We start from the raw sequence: 16163 nt of genomic DNA, 5'->3' as shown, positions 1-16163 counted from the left end.
AACTTTCTCCCTTTACCTGACCACTCAACTGCTTCCCAGCGATTCTTGACACCCTCTGAACATTTACCCCTAAAAGGCATGTTTTACAAGGTAGAACGTGGTATCACGGATTACCTTTTATAGTCCTTTGCCTGGTGATTTTCCTTAAATGGTATTAAATCACTGCGGGTGGACTATTCACTGACATTGGTCTAGCTGAGACTTTGATTTTCCTCCAAGGTGGGGTATATGTGGGTATCCCTTAGTTATGGTAAAGAGGGAAGCTGTAATGTTGCTGCTGTGTCCTCTTTGGGAGATTTGTCTGCAGCTAAGGAGAGTGTTTTAGTCTAGCCATTAGCAATCCAGCTCTCTGGGAAGCTCATCAAGACATAGCTGGATGAAATGACCCCTTCCCAAAGCCCATTCTGTTATTGCCCTCTTGGTCCCTGGTTGGGGTCTGAGTGATGAGAAGGAAGCTCAAAGCCTGTATAGCAGTGTGGTCATGTCTGCTTGGTGGTGGTCCCTGCCCCCTAAAACACATCAGTATTCACTGAATAAGCAGAAAGAGAGAGGATAGTTCTATTTTGGCCTGTCACTGTCGTATAGAGCCCCAGAAATCATGGGCTAGAGTTCACATTCCAGTTAATACGTTATCTGGAAATGCAAATACTGAGGGGGAAGGGTGCTCTTTCCAGGGTAAATGAGATGAATTCTGAGTCAAATCTCGTGGCTTATGGGGCAACAGCATAGGTGAATTTCTTTTAACTCTTTTCCTCTATTTTTCAATCAGAAAAACTTGCATTTCCACAAAATATATTTCAGATTTCTTGACAAAAAATACTTTAAATAGATTTGTAAAAGAATAAATGTTTACCAGAAGAATGGCCTCCCGCCCTACTTCAAGCTATGCCTCTGTTGGGTAGGGTTATGGTGGGTGGCCTGCTTCTCCTCTCAGTGGGAAACTTTCTTAGAAACATTCCTAATCTAATAATGATGACTTGGGCTTGACTGAAAATTATTTTCTCCTGAGAAATGAATGAAACAACTCTATAGGATCTTCAAATTTTAGTTTAAAGAATACAATGGATTAGATTCTACGGGAAGTTCATGGCAAACCCATGGCCTTCTGAGCCACTGGGAAAAGAACTAGTCCTTTTAGGGTAGAATGTTGCCCCAGAAAAAGATTTCTGCTAAAGAGTTAGCAGGTGGTCATGAATACTGAAAGAGTAAACATGCTTTGCTCTCAAGCAACATGGGTGTGCTCCTAAGACAGCCTCCAGACACCTGACCATTTGGATGAGACTCCAGAGAGCTGGGCTACTTCGTGGGAGAAAACATGACCATGTGCAGGAATTTTAGGGGGTGTTGGAATTTAAGAGGCATGGCCTTAAGCTAGAGACAACTCAAAAGCCCAAGGGAGCAGGTGGACCCGCCTGAACAGGAGTCTCTGTCATGCTTCTCTGCACGACAAAGTTCCAGAGTAGCAAGAGTTGGCTGGCCGTCAGCTACAGGCTTTCAGACCACAGTTAGCGCACCTTGGTTAGCTACAGACTCCTGAATCCTCATCTGGCTCCCTGTTCCCCACTATGGGTTTTCTCCTGACTCTGTGCTCCTGAAATCTGATTCACAGACGACTCAGACCTTCAGCAGAGATCTCAGGCCCCAGGCTGGAGTGACCGAATCATTCCCCAATCATTCTGGGGCGCATTTGCACGCTAAGGTTCAGGTGGTGTAGGCCTGGGTGACAGGAATATCAGGTTCAAAGTCATAAAAAAAATTCTCTGCTAGAAACTGTTTTTCTGTGAAAGGCCAAGGGAAAAACCAAATAGATACCGAGTGAAGGATTAAAAAGAGACAGTTTATAATCGAGGAGGAAAGACAGAAAAGTTAATTATGTCTCAAGGTTGGAGATTATCTGCACCCCATGGCTGCCACAGAGTTCAGCTGCAGTGGAGGAAGACAGGGGTATTGTTTGTTTGTTTGTCTTCTAGAGCACTGGAGGGACTTTGGGAAATGTTTCCCCTGGAAGGTCAGTGGAATGTTTGTGTTTACTTGTGGTCGACCTATCCTGCTTATGCTGTGTGGATTCCTGCCAGGCAAGCAAGGTTTCTGTTTGCTTTTTGTGACAAAGAAGAAGAAGGAGAAGAGAAGAAGAAGGAGGAGGAGGAGGAGGAGGAGGAGGAGGAGGAGGAGGAGGAGGAGGAGAAAGAAGAGGAAGAGGAGGAGGAGGAAGAGGAGGAGGAAGAGGAGGAGGAAGAGGAGGAGGAGGAAGAGGAGGAGGAGGAAGAGGAGGAGGAGGAGGAAGAGGAGGAAGAAGAGGAGGAGGAAGAGGAGGAGGAGGAGGAAGAGGAGGAGGAAGAGGAGGAAGAGGAGGAGGAAGAGGAGGAGGAAGAGGAGGAGGAAGAGGAGGAGGAAGAGGAGGAGGAAGAGGAGGAGGAGGAGGAGGAGGAGAAGGAGAAGAAGAAGAAGAAGAAGAAGAAGAAGAAGAAGAAGAAGAAGAAGAAGAAGAAGAAGAAGATAGAAAGGGGTTGTTGAAAATGACTGAATCATGCAAAACTGATTTAAAGTGGCCTACATAGCACAGCAGTCCAGCTAGTTGGGAAGAGGGGACTCTATCCATTCAGTCAGCAGTTTCTCTGTGCAATGTTAAAATGTTAAGATGGAGCTTTGGAAAAGCCTGGTTGGAGGAGATTATCTAGACTGGCGTAAAAACGAAGCCAGAAATGATGAGAACTGGGGTGTGCTATGGGGCAAACTGGGGAAGGGATAATGGCAGGTCTGGGACCAGCTGTTGCTGAAGTGTTTAACCAACACCTAAGACTGGGCCTTATCTGAAAAGAGGCCGATGAACGGCTGGAGGATGAGCCTCTTCTAACTCAGACACCCCACGTGGGCATGGGATGCTTTGGCCATTGAAAGTGAAATCAGTAGCTTGGGGAAGTGACTGGCTCTCACAACACTGGAGGGTGTTTACTGCAGTCTCCCCTTCCCTTTATTTCATCAGTGAGTTGCGAGTTTCACACTGTCTTCCCATGTAGGGAGATGCTCCAGTGTGATCGGCTGCCCCCTTAGCTGCCCAGTAGAGCATCCCGGTCATCAGCTTTTGCGTGCTCTCTCCCTCCAAAGCCAGTGCTCATATTCAAACCACAATTTCTATTAAAAGCAGAGAGGAACACAAGTCTAAAAAGCAAGTGTAACATGCTGTATGAATGACATGGTCTTTCTTCTTACACGAACCTTACAAAGTCACCTAAGAAAACCACCCTCTCGCCACTTAATTCAGCCATCTATTTTCCACACATGGAATTTTCTTTATAGCTCTGGATTTTCTTAATGGATGCTCTAACAGAGAAACGTAGCAAGAATCCATTTGGGCCAGTATTCAATGGCTACAGATCACTTCATCAGTCTCTTGGGCAACATAACTCTGGCATTTCTACTGCTGGTGGTTCTGTTTTACCATATCCAAACTACTTGAACTGGATAACGTGGCAATTTGTAGTGCCACTGGAGGCTAGCATGGTCAGGATGGTTAGAACGAGGTGGGCTTTCGGCATGGCATTATATGCTGGAGTTCTGTGGCCCTCAGCCTGCGGGAGCCTCATTTACTTACCTACAAACACCCAGGTGCCTGCTCCCCTGTGTGTGTGTGCGCGCCTCATAAATGCAATGCAGAGGATCTGACCAAACTGTCCTTTTGAAAATCATATATCACCTTCAGCTTGTCAATTGTCTACTGCAATTTAGGTTGGGGGAGGGTAAATTTTCTTGAAAAAGTTAAAGCATTAGTCAAAGCCAGCTGGAAAGACTTCATGATTGAAATGCAAGCAGAGAAGGACTCACAATAACCAAAGTCACGCTGTAGGGAAGGGAAGCTGGAAAGCCTGGGGAGCAAGGCTGTCTAAGGGCTTGACTGTAACACACACTAGGAAAGACAGTTTTATGAGAATTACTCTCTATATGCCCTTAGATGCTTTCAAGTTCATCCTTTTATTTTTTTAAATAAATACCGATTATCAAGTATACATGTGTGTGGAGCTTGAGTGTATATGAATGTGTGTGCACATGTGTGCATGTGAGTGGTATATGAGAGTGTATGAATGTGTTTGTTCAAGTGTGTGGTGTGTGTGTGTGTGTGTGCGCGCGCGCGCGCAAGGCACAGGTTGATTTTGGGTGTTGTCTATGGCTCTCTACCTTAATTTTAGAGACAAGGTCCCTTGCTGAAGCTAGAGTTCACTGGTGGTGAGAATGGCTGGCTGCCCATGGGTCCCTGCTGATAACCCCTAGTGATCCTTCTGTCTTTGCTTCCTTAAAGTGGAATTATACACTCCCCTATGCCATGCCCAGCTTTTTATGTGTATGCTAGGGAACACTAGTACCAAACTCAAGTCCTCCTGCTTGAGTGACCAGCTCAATTCACTGGGCCATGTCTCCAGCCTGGTTAATTAGTTACGAGACGCTCTATGCTATCCCATCATTCAGTGACTCATGACCCTGGGACAGGGGTTGCCGTTCCTAGATCAGCTCCAGGGATGCTGCTCTGTGTGTGACGCTCGGTCTGGTTATTCGTAACAGCATTTACCTCTTCCTTTTTGGAGGCGGGCTTGTCATCTTGGGACTTTTGAGCTTGCCCTTTAGCTCTCTTCTCTTCAGCCTTTTCCTTTTCAAGAATGGTGAAGGTCACTCAGGGAAATAGAAGCCCTTTCTAGCTTGCAAGAGTGAGAGGGTGCTCAGATCACTCCGTGTGGGCTGTGATGTTTCTGTGGCTGCCCTAATGCCATACTCAGACCCCCGGGTGCCCGTGATACCTGGTGCTAGTGGTTCTATCGGCAGGTGTGACATGGCCCACCCCACCCTACTTTTTTTTTTTCTCCCGTGCCTCCCGTTGTGCTCACTGAAATCTAGCATGGCAGCGTGTTCCAGGTGTGTGTCTACATCCTGCCCATGATCTTCTCAATGACAGCCAGGTGCATGAGCCCTTGACCCAGAAGCAGGGGTGAAAAACAACATCAGTGAGACGCAGTGACAACGGGTTCACTCTGGAAAGGTGACCGTGCAAGCGTGTCTGCTTCCTTTACAGCGCTTACAAGGGATTTTGATGCAGCCTTGCAGACAGAGAAGAAAAAAAAAATAACCTCACAAAACTGCATTTTACCCTTCAGTTCCCAACTACTATTCGTATCCTTCCTAGAGCCCCGTAAACTTGTGCTACCCTCATGGCAAAAGGAGCAAACAGCATGCTCTCAGTTGTCCATCAATGGTTAACTGGCACCTACCCCCACCGAATGACTTCCTGCAAGTCTACATTAAACCCGGGTCTACATGATGGCAAGCCAGGCTTTTGAAGCTGGTGTTTTTGTTGGGGAAGGAGTTCCAATCGTCTCCTTTCACTCCTTTTATTCCATTTGATCTCAAAGGATTTATATATTTTTGTCTTGCTACTAGTGTCTGAACTTAATCTTTATTTCTACTCCCCAACCCCTAATTCTATAATTAAAAAAAAAATCATTATTGAACACCAGAGCAAGGTGAGAAGTCTGGGCCTCTTGCCTCATGTACACCCAGGAAGGATGTCAGAAAGAAGGGGTTCAGATGCAGATGCAGAAACAAGCTGACACAGCCCCACCACACATTCATTGTCTTTGGGTTGATTCTTTTTTTTTTTTTAGCCATAACACCCAAGCACAGAGCAATTGATTCCTCTCTGGTTGGCCCATCAATTTGGTTGAGTGATTGCATACTTGGCCATGGTTCGATTGCATCATGCTTGGGTGTTGCTATGGCCTAAAAAGAATGAACAGCTTGCCAAATGATCAAGCAGGTGAGGGGAAGTGCTGGAGGGCCTCAGCCCGCCGTTTGGTGTGCATCGCATGTCTCATGAGTCGCAGGCATCACACAGTAGGGGTGCAGTGCGTACTGTACCTGCTGCTTCGGGACAGCTGGCTGAAGTCTGTCTTCTTGTCCTTTCCTTTCTGCTTTCTCAACCCCTTTCTCTCCCTTGTCCTTTGCTTCCTGCTTCTCGCTCCTTTGCTCCTCTAGCTGCTTTTTCCGTCTTTGCTCTTCTAGCCTGGCCTTCTCCTCCTCCTCTGCCTTGGCCCTCTGCTGCTCCTCAGCCATTCGTCTCTGCTCCTCCTCAACCCTCGCCCGCTCCTCGGCTTCCCTCCTTTCTCTTTCTTCCGCAGCTGCCTTTTGTTCGGCTTCAATTCTTGCCTGCTCCTCTGCTAGCTTTCTGTCCTGCTCAGCTTTGAGTCTTTCTCTTTCTTCTGCTTCCAGCCTCAGCCTCTCTGCCTCGGCTCTCTCCCTCTCTTCCTCTTCCATCCTTTTTCGATGGGCTAGCTCCTCTGTGTCTTGTTCCCTCTCTCCCTCAACTTTGGACTCCTCCGCACTGACTTGCCCATTTTCCAATACCATTACCACAGCTTCCTCTTGGGTTTCTGGTGTTTTCTCTTCTACCGTCTCCTCTACCTGATTTTCGCCAACGCTCCCTCCCTTCAGCTCCTCCTCCTCCTTTTCTTCTTTCTTTGTGTCTTCAGCATCCAGATGGCTGTTCTTCTGGTAGGACTTGGCGACGACTTCTGTTTCCTCCACCTCATATCGTCCCGGGCGACTCTCCCTTTTCTCTTCCTTCTCTGCTGTTTCATTTTCTGCGATGTCATTTTGCGTACTTCCGCTCGGGACGGACAGACTGGCATCGGTTATAGTTGGATCAAACTCCTTCTGACGCTCAAGGGCTTCCTGGAGGCGTTTCTGGCGTCTCTCTTCGCGCCTAGCCAGGCGCTCCAGTAAGGCAGCCTCCTCATCACCTTCGACCTGAGTGTTTGTGGTGGCTGGCTTAGACCCTTCATCAGGAACACTGGATGACAGAAGGAACAACACCAAAGACAGCTTGTCGGTTAATTGGTCATCTGGAGTCACCCATAACCAGAGCAGATGCCAGCAGTATCTAGCTCACGCGCCCCTAGGTGTTACTACTCTGTTCTTGCTTGTCTGACTTCCAACTGAGCCTAACCAAGTCTTTGCTTGGGCTTTCTCAGGTCATTGTGTCTCCTCAGCTTGCTGTAGGAGCTTTGAATATTAATGTCACCCACCAGAACCTGAGAAGCAGCATCAGATAAACACTTTGGCCTCTCTGTTTTGAAGGATAATTCTACAGTCATGGCTCTTTAGAGTTATGTTCCAAATAACCACAGTGGCCACTTATCCCCAAAAGCAACCTTTACATGGTTGCCCCCCACCACTTACCTACAGTCCTACCATTGTTTCCTGGGATTACCTTACAAACTATTTGTGCTTAAACCATGCTTTTAGAATCTGGGTCACTGTGGATCCCCACTATGCCAAGGATCAAGTCAGAATAATGAGTGAATTCCTTGAGCATCATAGTTTCATATTCGAGCCATGTAGTCATTCTTGATCTGGATTGGTGGGACCAAGGTCTTTGGAGGGGGAAGAGTCTGTCCAGTGGGGAGACTCGACATTTATGCCAGCAATCTGCACTTTGGAGACATCTAAGCATCCTCCACAATTCATGGGGTGATGACTGCCAGTCAAGGATGTCATTTCCTACCATCTGCCCTTCTTTGCACCTGGACCAGGGAACCAATGAAATGGGAGTATAAATGATGCACCCAGGCCAAAGCAATTGAACAGGTGCATATTCTCTGTGCTCGCCAGTTCTGTTGGTGCTCAGCAGACTCTGGATCCTTAGGGTTGACAGAGCCATAGGGGAAAGAAAGACAGATGGACCCCTGGGGCTCACTGACAATCAGTCTAGCTGAATCAGTCAACCAAAGGCTCAGTTTAAGACCCTGTCTTCAGAATAAGGTGGACAGCCAGGTATGGTGGTGCACGCTTTTAATCCTAGCATTTGGAAGACAGAGGCAGAGGTATCTTTGTGAGTTTGAGACCTGCCTGGTTTATACAGCACGTTCCAGGACAGCCAGAGATACACAGTATGACCTTGACTCAAACAAATAACAACCCAAAATAAAAGTAATAAAATAAAAATAAGGTGAAGAGCACCTGATCTAATACACAAGAATATCCACAATGCATTAGTATACTGTGTTAAAATACTGAAATTGCTATAGCAAGTATATTACCATAACTGATCAAGCTGGCCTAACTTCTTTATATAGGTTTCCAGGAATAAAAAACTTTTTCTCCTTCTCTCCAATTGGTAAAGACCGGATAATCCAATGTTTATTTTAAAAAGAAATGTAAAATCCAAACTGTAGCATGTCCATCATCTCCTCACTCTTTCAGGGCGCTGGACACTGCCCAGACCAAGGGCGTTGGCCACTCCTGGCTGGAATTACCAGTCATGTGATACCAGAGCTGTGACCAGAGCTGGAAGCATATGTCTTGCAATGTTTAGAAACTCCATCAAATTTCATGGTTCATACCAAACTTGGCTCTCCTGATGTTCAAGTTCACTTGGTTTTGGAAAAATACATTTCATACTTAACAACAAAATACGACCAAGGAAATCCTAGATTTTAAGCCTGTTTGGCCTCTGCTGTTGCTGGAGGACACTGTCTCTATGAATTAGCCGCACACAGATTGCATGTCCACAGAAATATGAAGAACTGGGAGTTTAAGGGCAAAGGTCTATGCATAGGACGCTTGGACCAATTGGGTTCTGATGTTTCAAAAAGGTACTACAAATTCCAAAGTGCTAGTCTGATGAAATTGCTGTTAAGAAATCAACAGACTCAACTGAGCCTTTCTTTTCTTTTCTTTCCTTTTCTTCCTTTCTTTCTTCCTTCCTTTCTTTCTTTCTTTCTTTCTTTCTTTCTTTCTTTCTTTCTTTCTTTCTTTCTTTTATTATCATAGTAACAATCATTGGTAGAAGTTAAGTGTCAGAGGTGCTTAGCCCCAAGAAGGGGCTTTATACTTGTAAATGATTAATATGTCTGCAGAAAATTACATGTTCAGACCTGAATATATTTCATTTTAAAAACATTTTTGTTGTTGTTTTTTAGTTCTTTGATACAGAGTCTCATGTAGCCCAGGCTAGCCTTGCACTGACTAAAAAGCCAAGATTGACAACAAACATCTTCCTGATCCTCCCGTTTCCAACTTTGGAGTGCTCAGATTATAAGCTTACACCATCATGCTCAGTGAAAGGATTTGTAAATTTAGATAATCTCACAAAATAGCTAATAATAAAATTAAAGCTGAAATGAAGAACAAGAAGAAACAAGACCAAGGTATGTGCTGTTGAGTTTGCTGTTGGGTTGAAGCACAAACCCAGGGCTTTACAGGCGAGACCTGCCCAGCACTGTTACCTCAGTCTAGAAGCAAGGTTTTCAGAAGCTGAAGCGATTGATCAGTTGTAACTTTTAAAAACCATTGTTGAACACTCACCAATAACCAGATTCAGGAAAGGCCTCAACATGTCATTTTAAAAACTATTTTTGCCCCCTCTCTTTAGCTTGGAAACAGAAAAGGGCAACGGATGGGCCCTTTGTCCCCTTTCTGTGAGACTCTGCCAAGAGCACACTGTGTCATGTGCTTCCCGTGTGCAAGGCATTGGGCATCTTACATGCACTCGCATTTCTCTGTGGCTGAGCAGTAGTCTTCAGGGGGGCTATGGCCGTATCTACTAAAGCGAAGGGACACAGATTGCTAAATTGGGGTTCTAAGCCAGTGAGTGAATCCCAGCGATCACACCTGCCCCTCCATTCCTCTTGACAACACTTCCTCCTCAATTAGGAACCAATTACCAAAGACCAAGGTTGCTATCTTCCACCTAAACATTACATTTCTTATTAAACTTGTCTTGTATATCAACATTTGTAAGACTACCCTGGGAAATGAACCAAAGAGCCCATGACCCCTCCTTTGAAGATTTTTTTGAAAAAACATAGATCAGGTTAATGGAGCTATTAATGGTCTCCTTTCAAAATACACTAAATAAAAGAAAACAAGCAAAACTACATATAGCCTGGGCTACAGGGTGAGTTCCAGCTTGGGCTAGCCAGTCAGAACCCATCTCAACACAACCAAAACCAACCAACCACACCATAATGGCTGAGTTGGTCTGAGAAGGGAATAATTTGCAAGCAAATTCCATTCAACAGGGCAGGCTAAGACACAACCAGAGATGCCTCACTGAGATGAGGACAGTACCTGTTCTGGGCATGAGCCTCCACCTGGTCAGTCACCTGCCCCAAGGATTCTTCCTCTTGTTTCTGACGCAGCCTTTCCTGCCGGGCTCGGCGACGCCGTTCCCTGGCGGCCTCTTCTTCGTCATCATCGTTCCTCTGGTAGGCGATTCTGCAACAGAAGGACAAGCTCCTGAGCACACCAGCTGACAAGTGTTGTCATCAATGTCCTGGTCACACAGCCTTGAATGGCTACTAGCGAGCCAGGTTCTAAAAGGATGGTTCGCTTACCCAAATTTGGAGACCCAACCAATTTGTTTTCAAACTTTTTAGTTATTTGAAAAGCACTAATCCAGTGACTCTGGGAACAGTCTATATTGATCAAATAAACCAAGGTATCTACAGCAGAGAAGACTGCCCTTGAAGACTGTTTGGTAGCATGTTTGGACTTCTGTACTGAGCTGATTATCACATGCAAGATTTAAAAGTGGAAATAACAAATACTGAATGCAAAGAATCAAAACACAAATTAAAAAGGACTCAGTATATTGTGTGAACCAGAGCCAGAACTGTCCCAAAGATTAGAGGAGACTCCAGTGACCATTACTATTAAAGCAAGACTCTAGTGCTAATAAGCCAAAATTGTTCACTAAAACTGAGGACACCGAATATCTTCTTTGGTCAGATTTTGTTATGCCCGGGTGTGTGTAGCACTGGCCTTTGGTTGATGGCTTCACAGTAGGTGCATTGTGAGAGTGTGTAGCCACCTCTTGTTCACCAAACCATGTATTAACATCCCATATGTTGTGCTGCTTGTGCATGTGTGTGTGCGCACATTTGCATGTAGATGCGTACACATGCACATGTGTGCACAGGTGTATGGAGGCCCTGAGGCTGATGTTAGGAGTCTTCCTCGATTGCTTTCCACCTATTCACTGAACCAGAGTTACTGATGGCAGCTAGCTAACTTGCTGGAGGTTGGACAATTACAGGCGGGCCACCATGGCCACCCACACTCATGAAGAGTCTGAACTGCAGTCCTCCTGCTTATGTGGTGGGAACTTTAACCACTGAGCAGTCTCCTCAACCCCAAAGCAAGAGATGTCCCTAAGTTGGCACAAACTCAATTTGTACGTAATTACCAAGATAAGTTCATTTTCAAATTAAGGAAAATAAGACATCAGAACTATATGCAAGCCGTCCATACGCAACTGATGGTAGTTTGCTCATTTTGGATTTATAAACCAGGCCTGTGTAGGCTTAAATCTGGTACTTTTAATCTGTGGTGTCTTTTTACTTCAATAGTACTATGAGCGTTAAAACTTCCGTTCATTTGCTTTTTGCTGCTTCAGAAAATATGACTTTATATTTACTGAAATCTGCTAGTGGTCAAATGTCACTATAAATAAAGTGTGTATATGTTCCATCTATATATCTATTACATATTCTGTTAAACTGACTGGTAATTTGCCACAAATATGGAGGGGAGAGTAGACCGGTAGAATTAATGTAGGACTAGACTAGCAGTCAGAGAACTTGGTTTTCAGAACTGATTTCTCAGTAATATCTGGCCCTTCGAACAACCTGTCCTAAGTTTCCTTGTCCCCCAGAATGGCAATCAAACAGAAATCATGGCTGCTGGAGAGAGTGTGGTAAACGGTGACATCCTGTTGTTTGTTAGTAAAATTCAGCTAAGAAGTGGCCTGGCGAGGGAAGAGGAGTTCAGTTGTGGACGTGCTGAGTGTGAGGGGACAAGATGACAAGACACGAATGTTCCCTTCTAATTCAATCACGGTGTCGTCTGCAGGAGCGAGCCCTTCCCAGTGGTTTGGCTTTAACCTGCGGATTCCTGGCCTAATATTCTTTGGCATATTTCTCAGCAGACGGCTCTAACCACAGCAGAGAGAAGAGCACTTAACAAGCTAATCAAAAAGGAGTTCTTTATGTGGTCTCTCCATCTTGGGAATCAGCCCTGAAAGCACCCTCTGTTTTTGGAGCCTTCTTCTTCTGAGACAAGCTGGAGACGTGGAAGATCCATACGGGCCATCCCCATGCTAAGAACAATGCTCTCCCTCCTGTAAGCCATCAGATTGAAGCCAGGGTTTCCCAAGATATTTGAGATGTCACTATCTTCTTCCCACCTACCCTGAGAGCTTCATAGGTGCTGACAGCTTTTAGTTGGGAGATAAACTGATTTTACTACCATGGCCGGGACACAGCAAGCCTTCCTTCCTCTTGGATTTCTCATTGGAGGAGTGAGCAGAGCAGAGGTACTACCTCCACTGTCCCTTCTAATCCTTTCTGCTTATAACTTAAGATCTGTGGGTGATAGCCCCTCTTATAGCTTATAGCCACCCTTCTGGGGACAGTTACCAGAGACTGCCTGAGAATGACCTTTTCCTGTTATTAATACAATGAGGGATTAAAGTTGTTCACTAAGTTAAAACAATAACAAAACAGCTGTCATGGTCTCATGCTATGCTTAGTCCTAACGGTCCCAGTCTCTGGATGAAGACCAGGAGGAACAAGGCAGGTGCTACTCTTGGTAAACCATCTACCATACAAATGTAAGCACTGGTGTTACAATCCTCAGCACCATGTAAATACTGAGACAGGGGAATGCCCACACTAAGTTAACTAGATTATTAGCTGGATCAGTGAGCTCTGAGTTCAACCGAGAGATCCTGCCTTAGTTTACAAGGCGGAGAGTGACTGAAGAAAACACTTGACATCAGTCTAGTTTCCTTGTACACATGAACCTGTACACACATATGCATACACATGTATACACACACCACACATACACACATGCACACACACATACCACATACACACATGCACACACATGCGCACACATGTACACGTGTATACATAGGCACACACATACACACATCATATACATACATGCACACACATATACACACACATACACATACCACATATACACACATGTACACACATATCACATATACACACATGTACACACAGAGACAAACACACATGCACACACAAACCACATACACAAGCACACACCACATATACACTCACACACACAAACCACATAGACATGAAGCCAAAGAAGAACTATGAGTTGACTTTATAAGTGCAACTATGTGAATGACAAACTCTTCAACTGCAAGACTCCTATACTGGTCCTCAGAGAGCCAAGACATTTATGGCTTCTAAAAGCAGCCTGTCTTTTATACTTTTACCACTGATTTATTTCTTCTTTTCTTTCTTTTTTTGGCTGGGGGACAGTTAGGGGGTTTTGAGATAGGTCTCATTATGTAGCCCTGGCTGTCCTGGAACTCAATCTGTAGACCAGACTGGTCTCAAACTCACAGAGACCTTCCTGCTTTCTCTTCCTGAGTGCTGGGGTTAAAGGTGTGTGCTACAACACCCAGCTAGGATTTATTTTCTTATAGAAAAAGAAAAACCTCTTCTGATTCTGAAAGTAATGGACTCTTGTTTTGTTTGAAAACTAGGCAATTACCTGATGTATAAAGACAAAAGTGAAAACCAGCTGCTTAGGATCACGTAAACTAAGCTCTGACATGATGCAAATTGGAGGTATTCGGTACATATGTCCCTAGGTATGGAGATATATACATTTTTAATAAAGTAGGATCATATTATATGTATTATTTCACGAACAGTTCCTTTAATTAAGCTTAGTCATGGCTACGTTTTAACACATCAACAAACTACGTCAAAGGAAACAGTATTTTATATCTACATACACCAGATGGTAATTATGTAGATATACTATAACCTAATATTTTTCTTGCTGGTTATTAAATATGTTTCTCCAACTTTACGCTCCTCCAAGCAATGGTACAGAGATTTTGAGACTTGTCAGAAGTGTTTTTCTGGGAGGCTTTTGGTGCTCTGATAAACTGGCTTCCAGAAAGGTAACACAATTCCAGTGCTGTGTGGGCACGCCCACTCCGCCATCACCCAGACTCTGTCCAAAGAGATGGACAAGGAGGCAGGATTCCTACCACATCTGCAATAGCAGTAGCTCTGCTCTACACCAAAGACGGAATGCTAGCATCTCGGATTTTCCACACATCAACCTTAACCTTGTTGGAAATGCTGCTGACTAACAAGATTCCGATCTAGCCAGATGGTCAGAGAGGCATAACAGCCCAGTTTTACTTCTATGAAATTTCAGCAGACTCCAGTATCAACCGGTCCGTTCCCTTGTGTCCACGGCACGGAAGCAACCACCTTCCCAGATGCTTTGGGACAAACTCAACGACATTTCATACAGTTTTATTCAAGTGCATTTCGTTGTGATTTAAAAAAAAAAAAAACCTGATAATATCCAAGTCTACTGAGCAACACCTCCGTTAACTAAAACATCTGGGGGTCCGTGAGCTCCTGAGCCATGCTGACTGTGAGCGGGTTTACGATGGATTGAGTGTTCTGCTTTGTCTCTTAGCAACCGTTTGTGCTCCTCTCTCATCACAAACACCTGGGGATTTGAGGGACCTTTCTAGTGAGAGGTCAGTGTTGCTCAGAGCAAAGTGACTCAGCAGATATTTGGGACAACGAGAGGAAATCCACCATGTATTCGCACATAGAATTTATAAACTAGTGCAAACAATCCCCAGAGTTCATAACAATTACACGCTATCTGACACGCGTGTCTGTAGCATGAAAAAGCAAAGGGCGCTGGTGTTCCTTCCATTCTCAGAACCATTGCTTAAAGGCCCTGCTGACGCTTGATATGAAAGCTCAGAGCTACATGCCAGGAAAACTCTTTCATAACGTCTGGCTGTTCCAAGAGAACGACTTTAAGTCTCCAACACCAGAACTCCGCTGCCTCCGTATATGACCTTGTTAAATTCTGGGCCTTTCAAATGGAAAAGTTCAAACAAACAAAAATCATTGTAAACATGATGAACTTGGGAACTGTTGAGAATCCAGTTTCTTTGTATCAGTCTGTCAAGAGCTAGTTGGAGGGAAAGAAACCATAGAGGTGTCTTCAAGCAACATATTAGCTGTCGGCTCGCTTCTGTGTTCCCCTCCTTCCATAGTCACGATGGACTTTAGTTCAAGACTCGCACAACACGGAGGTGACTCTTTTCACCACATCTGCAGGACAGTCAGGTACAGCGGTGCACATTGTACTTACTCCAAGGTAGTTGAGAGGCGGACGTGGGATTATTCAGCCAAGGCCAGCCCAGGCAATGAATTCAGATGTGGTCTCAAAAACAGAGGGAAAATGGCTGGGTATGTAGCTCAGTGGTAGAGTGCTTAACCTAGCGTATGCAAGACTGCGGGTTTAATTCCCTGGACCACCTCCAGCAGCAGCAGCACCACCTCCACCATCACCACCACCACCACCACCACCACCACCACCTCCACCTCCACCACCACCACCTCCACCACCACCACCACCACCACCACCACCACCACCACCACCACCACCTCCACCACCACCACCATCACCAAGGAAACAAGAAACAAAGAAAAGGAGGGAGGAAAGGAAAGAAAGAAGTAAATATATCTATAGAACGTTTTTTAAAAATACCCCTCTTCCCTTTGTTGTTTTAGAATGTTATTGTCCCTTCCCTTTCTTTTTTTTTCATTTTGCTAATTTTCTGAGTTGAGACTCCAGGCCAGTACCATTACAGTTCCAATGCAATGCTGCCAATAGCATTTTATCAACAACAACAACAACAACAAGAAGGAAACCCTGGTGTGTCAGCTACAGTTTCTCTTGGAGACTGACAACAAACACAAGACCTGCACAAGTTCAAACCAGACAAAAATCCTAGCATTGCGAGGGGGAAGTGAACACCAAACCCCACCCTCTGCAGGAGAAGCTATTTGCAATTAATACTTGTTGAGAAAGGGAAAAGGCAGTTGTCTCCGACGGAGGAGTCTCCCTGGGTGCCATCAACCACACTCCAAGGCAGGCCCCATCCCAGGAGCTGGCCAAAAAAAATAAAATGGGCTCTAATTTTGTGCATTTTTGGTTTGTTTGTTTGTTTTCTATTTCTTGTCTTATTTATTTTCTTTTTTTTTTTTTTTTTAAAAATTTGTCTGTTTTGGTTTTCACTTTTT

At 44.8% G+C, this 16163-nt stretch overlaps 1 protein-coding gene across 5 annotated transcripts in view; it reads right to left on the bottom strand.

The window, feature by feature from the left end:
• The window catches only part of Cald1 (caldesmon 1), a 185296-nt gene that overhangs the window by 26562 nt on the left and 142571 nt on the right, over nucleotides 1-16163 (bottom strand). For 3 of the 5 annotated variants that reach the window (XM_038317881.2, XM_038317882.2, XM_038317883.2), the window contains 2 exons: nucleotides 10114-10260; nucleotides 6445-6832 (listed from right to left, as the gene is read on the bottom strand). In XM_038317881.2, the coding sequence (XP_038173809.1) occupies nucleotides 6445-6832; nucleotides 10114-10260 (535 nt within the window). Of the gene's footprint in view, nucleotides 1-4561; nucleotides 4634-5901; nucleotides 6420-6444; nucleotides 6833-10113; nucleotides 10261-16163 lie in introns of those variants that run through there. The other 2 variants (XM_038317885.2, XM_038317884.2) reach the window with 2 other exon arrangements.

This window comes from Arvicola amphibius, chromosome 2 (assembly GCF_903992535.2).
Source record: "Arvicola amphibius chromosome 2, mArvAmp1.2, whole genome shotgun sequence".
Lineage (NCBI taxonomy): Eukaryota > Metazoa > Chordata > Mammalia > Rodentia > Cricetidae > Arvicola > Arvicola amphibius.
This window is presented reverse-complemented; position numbering and strand designations above follow the sequence as displayed.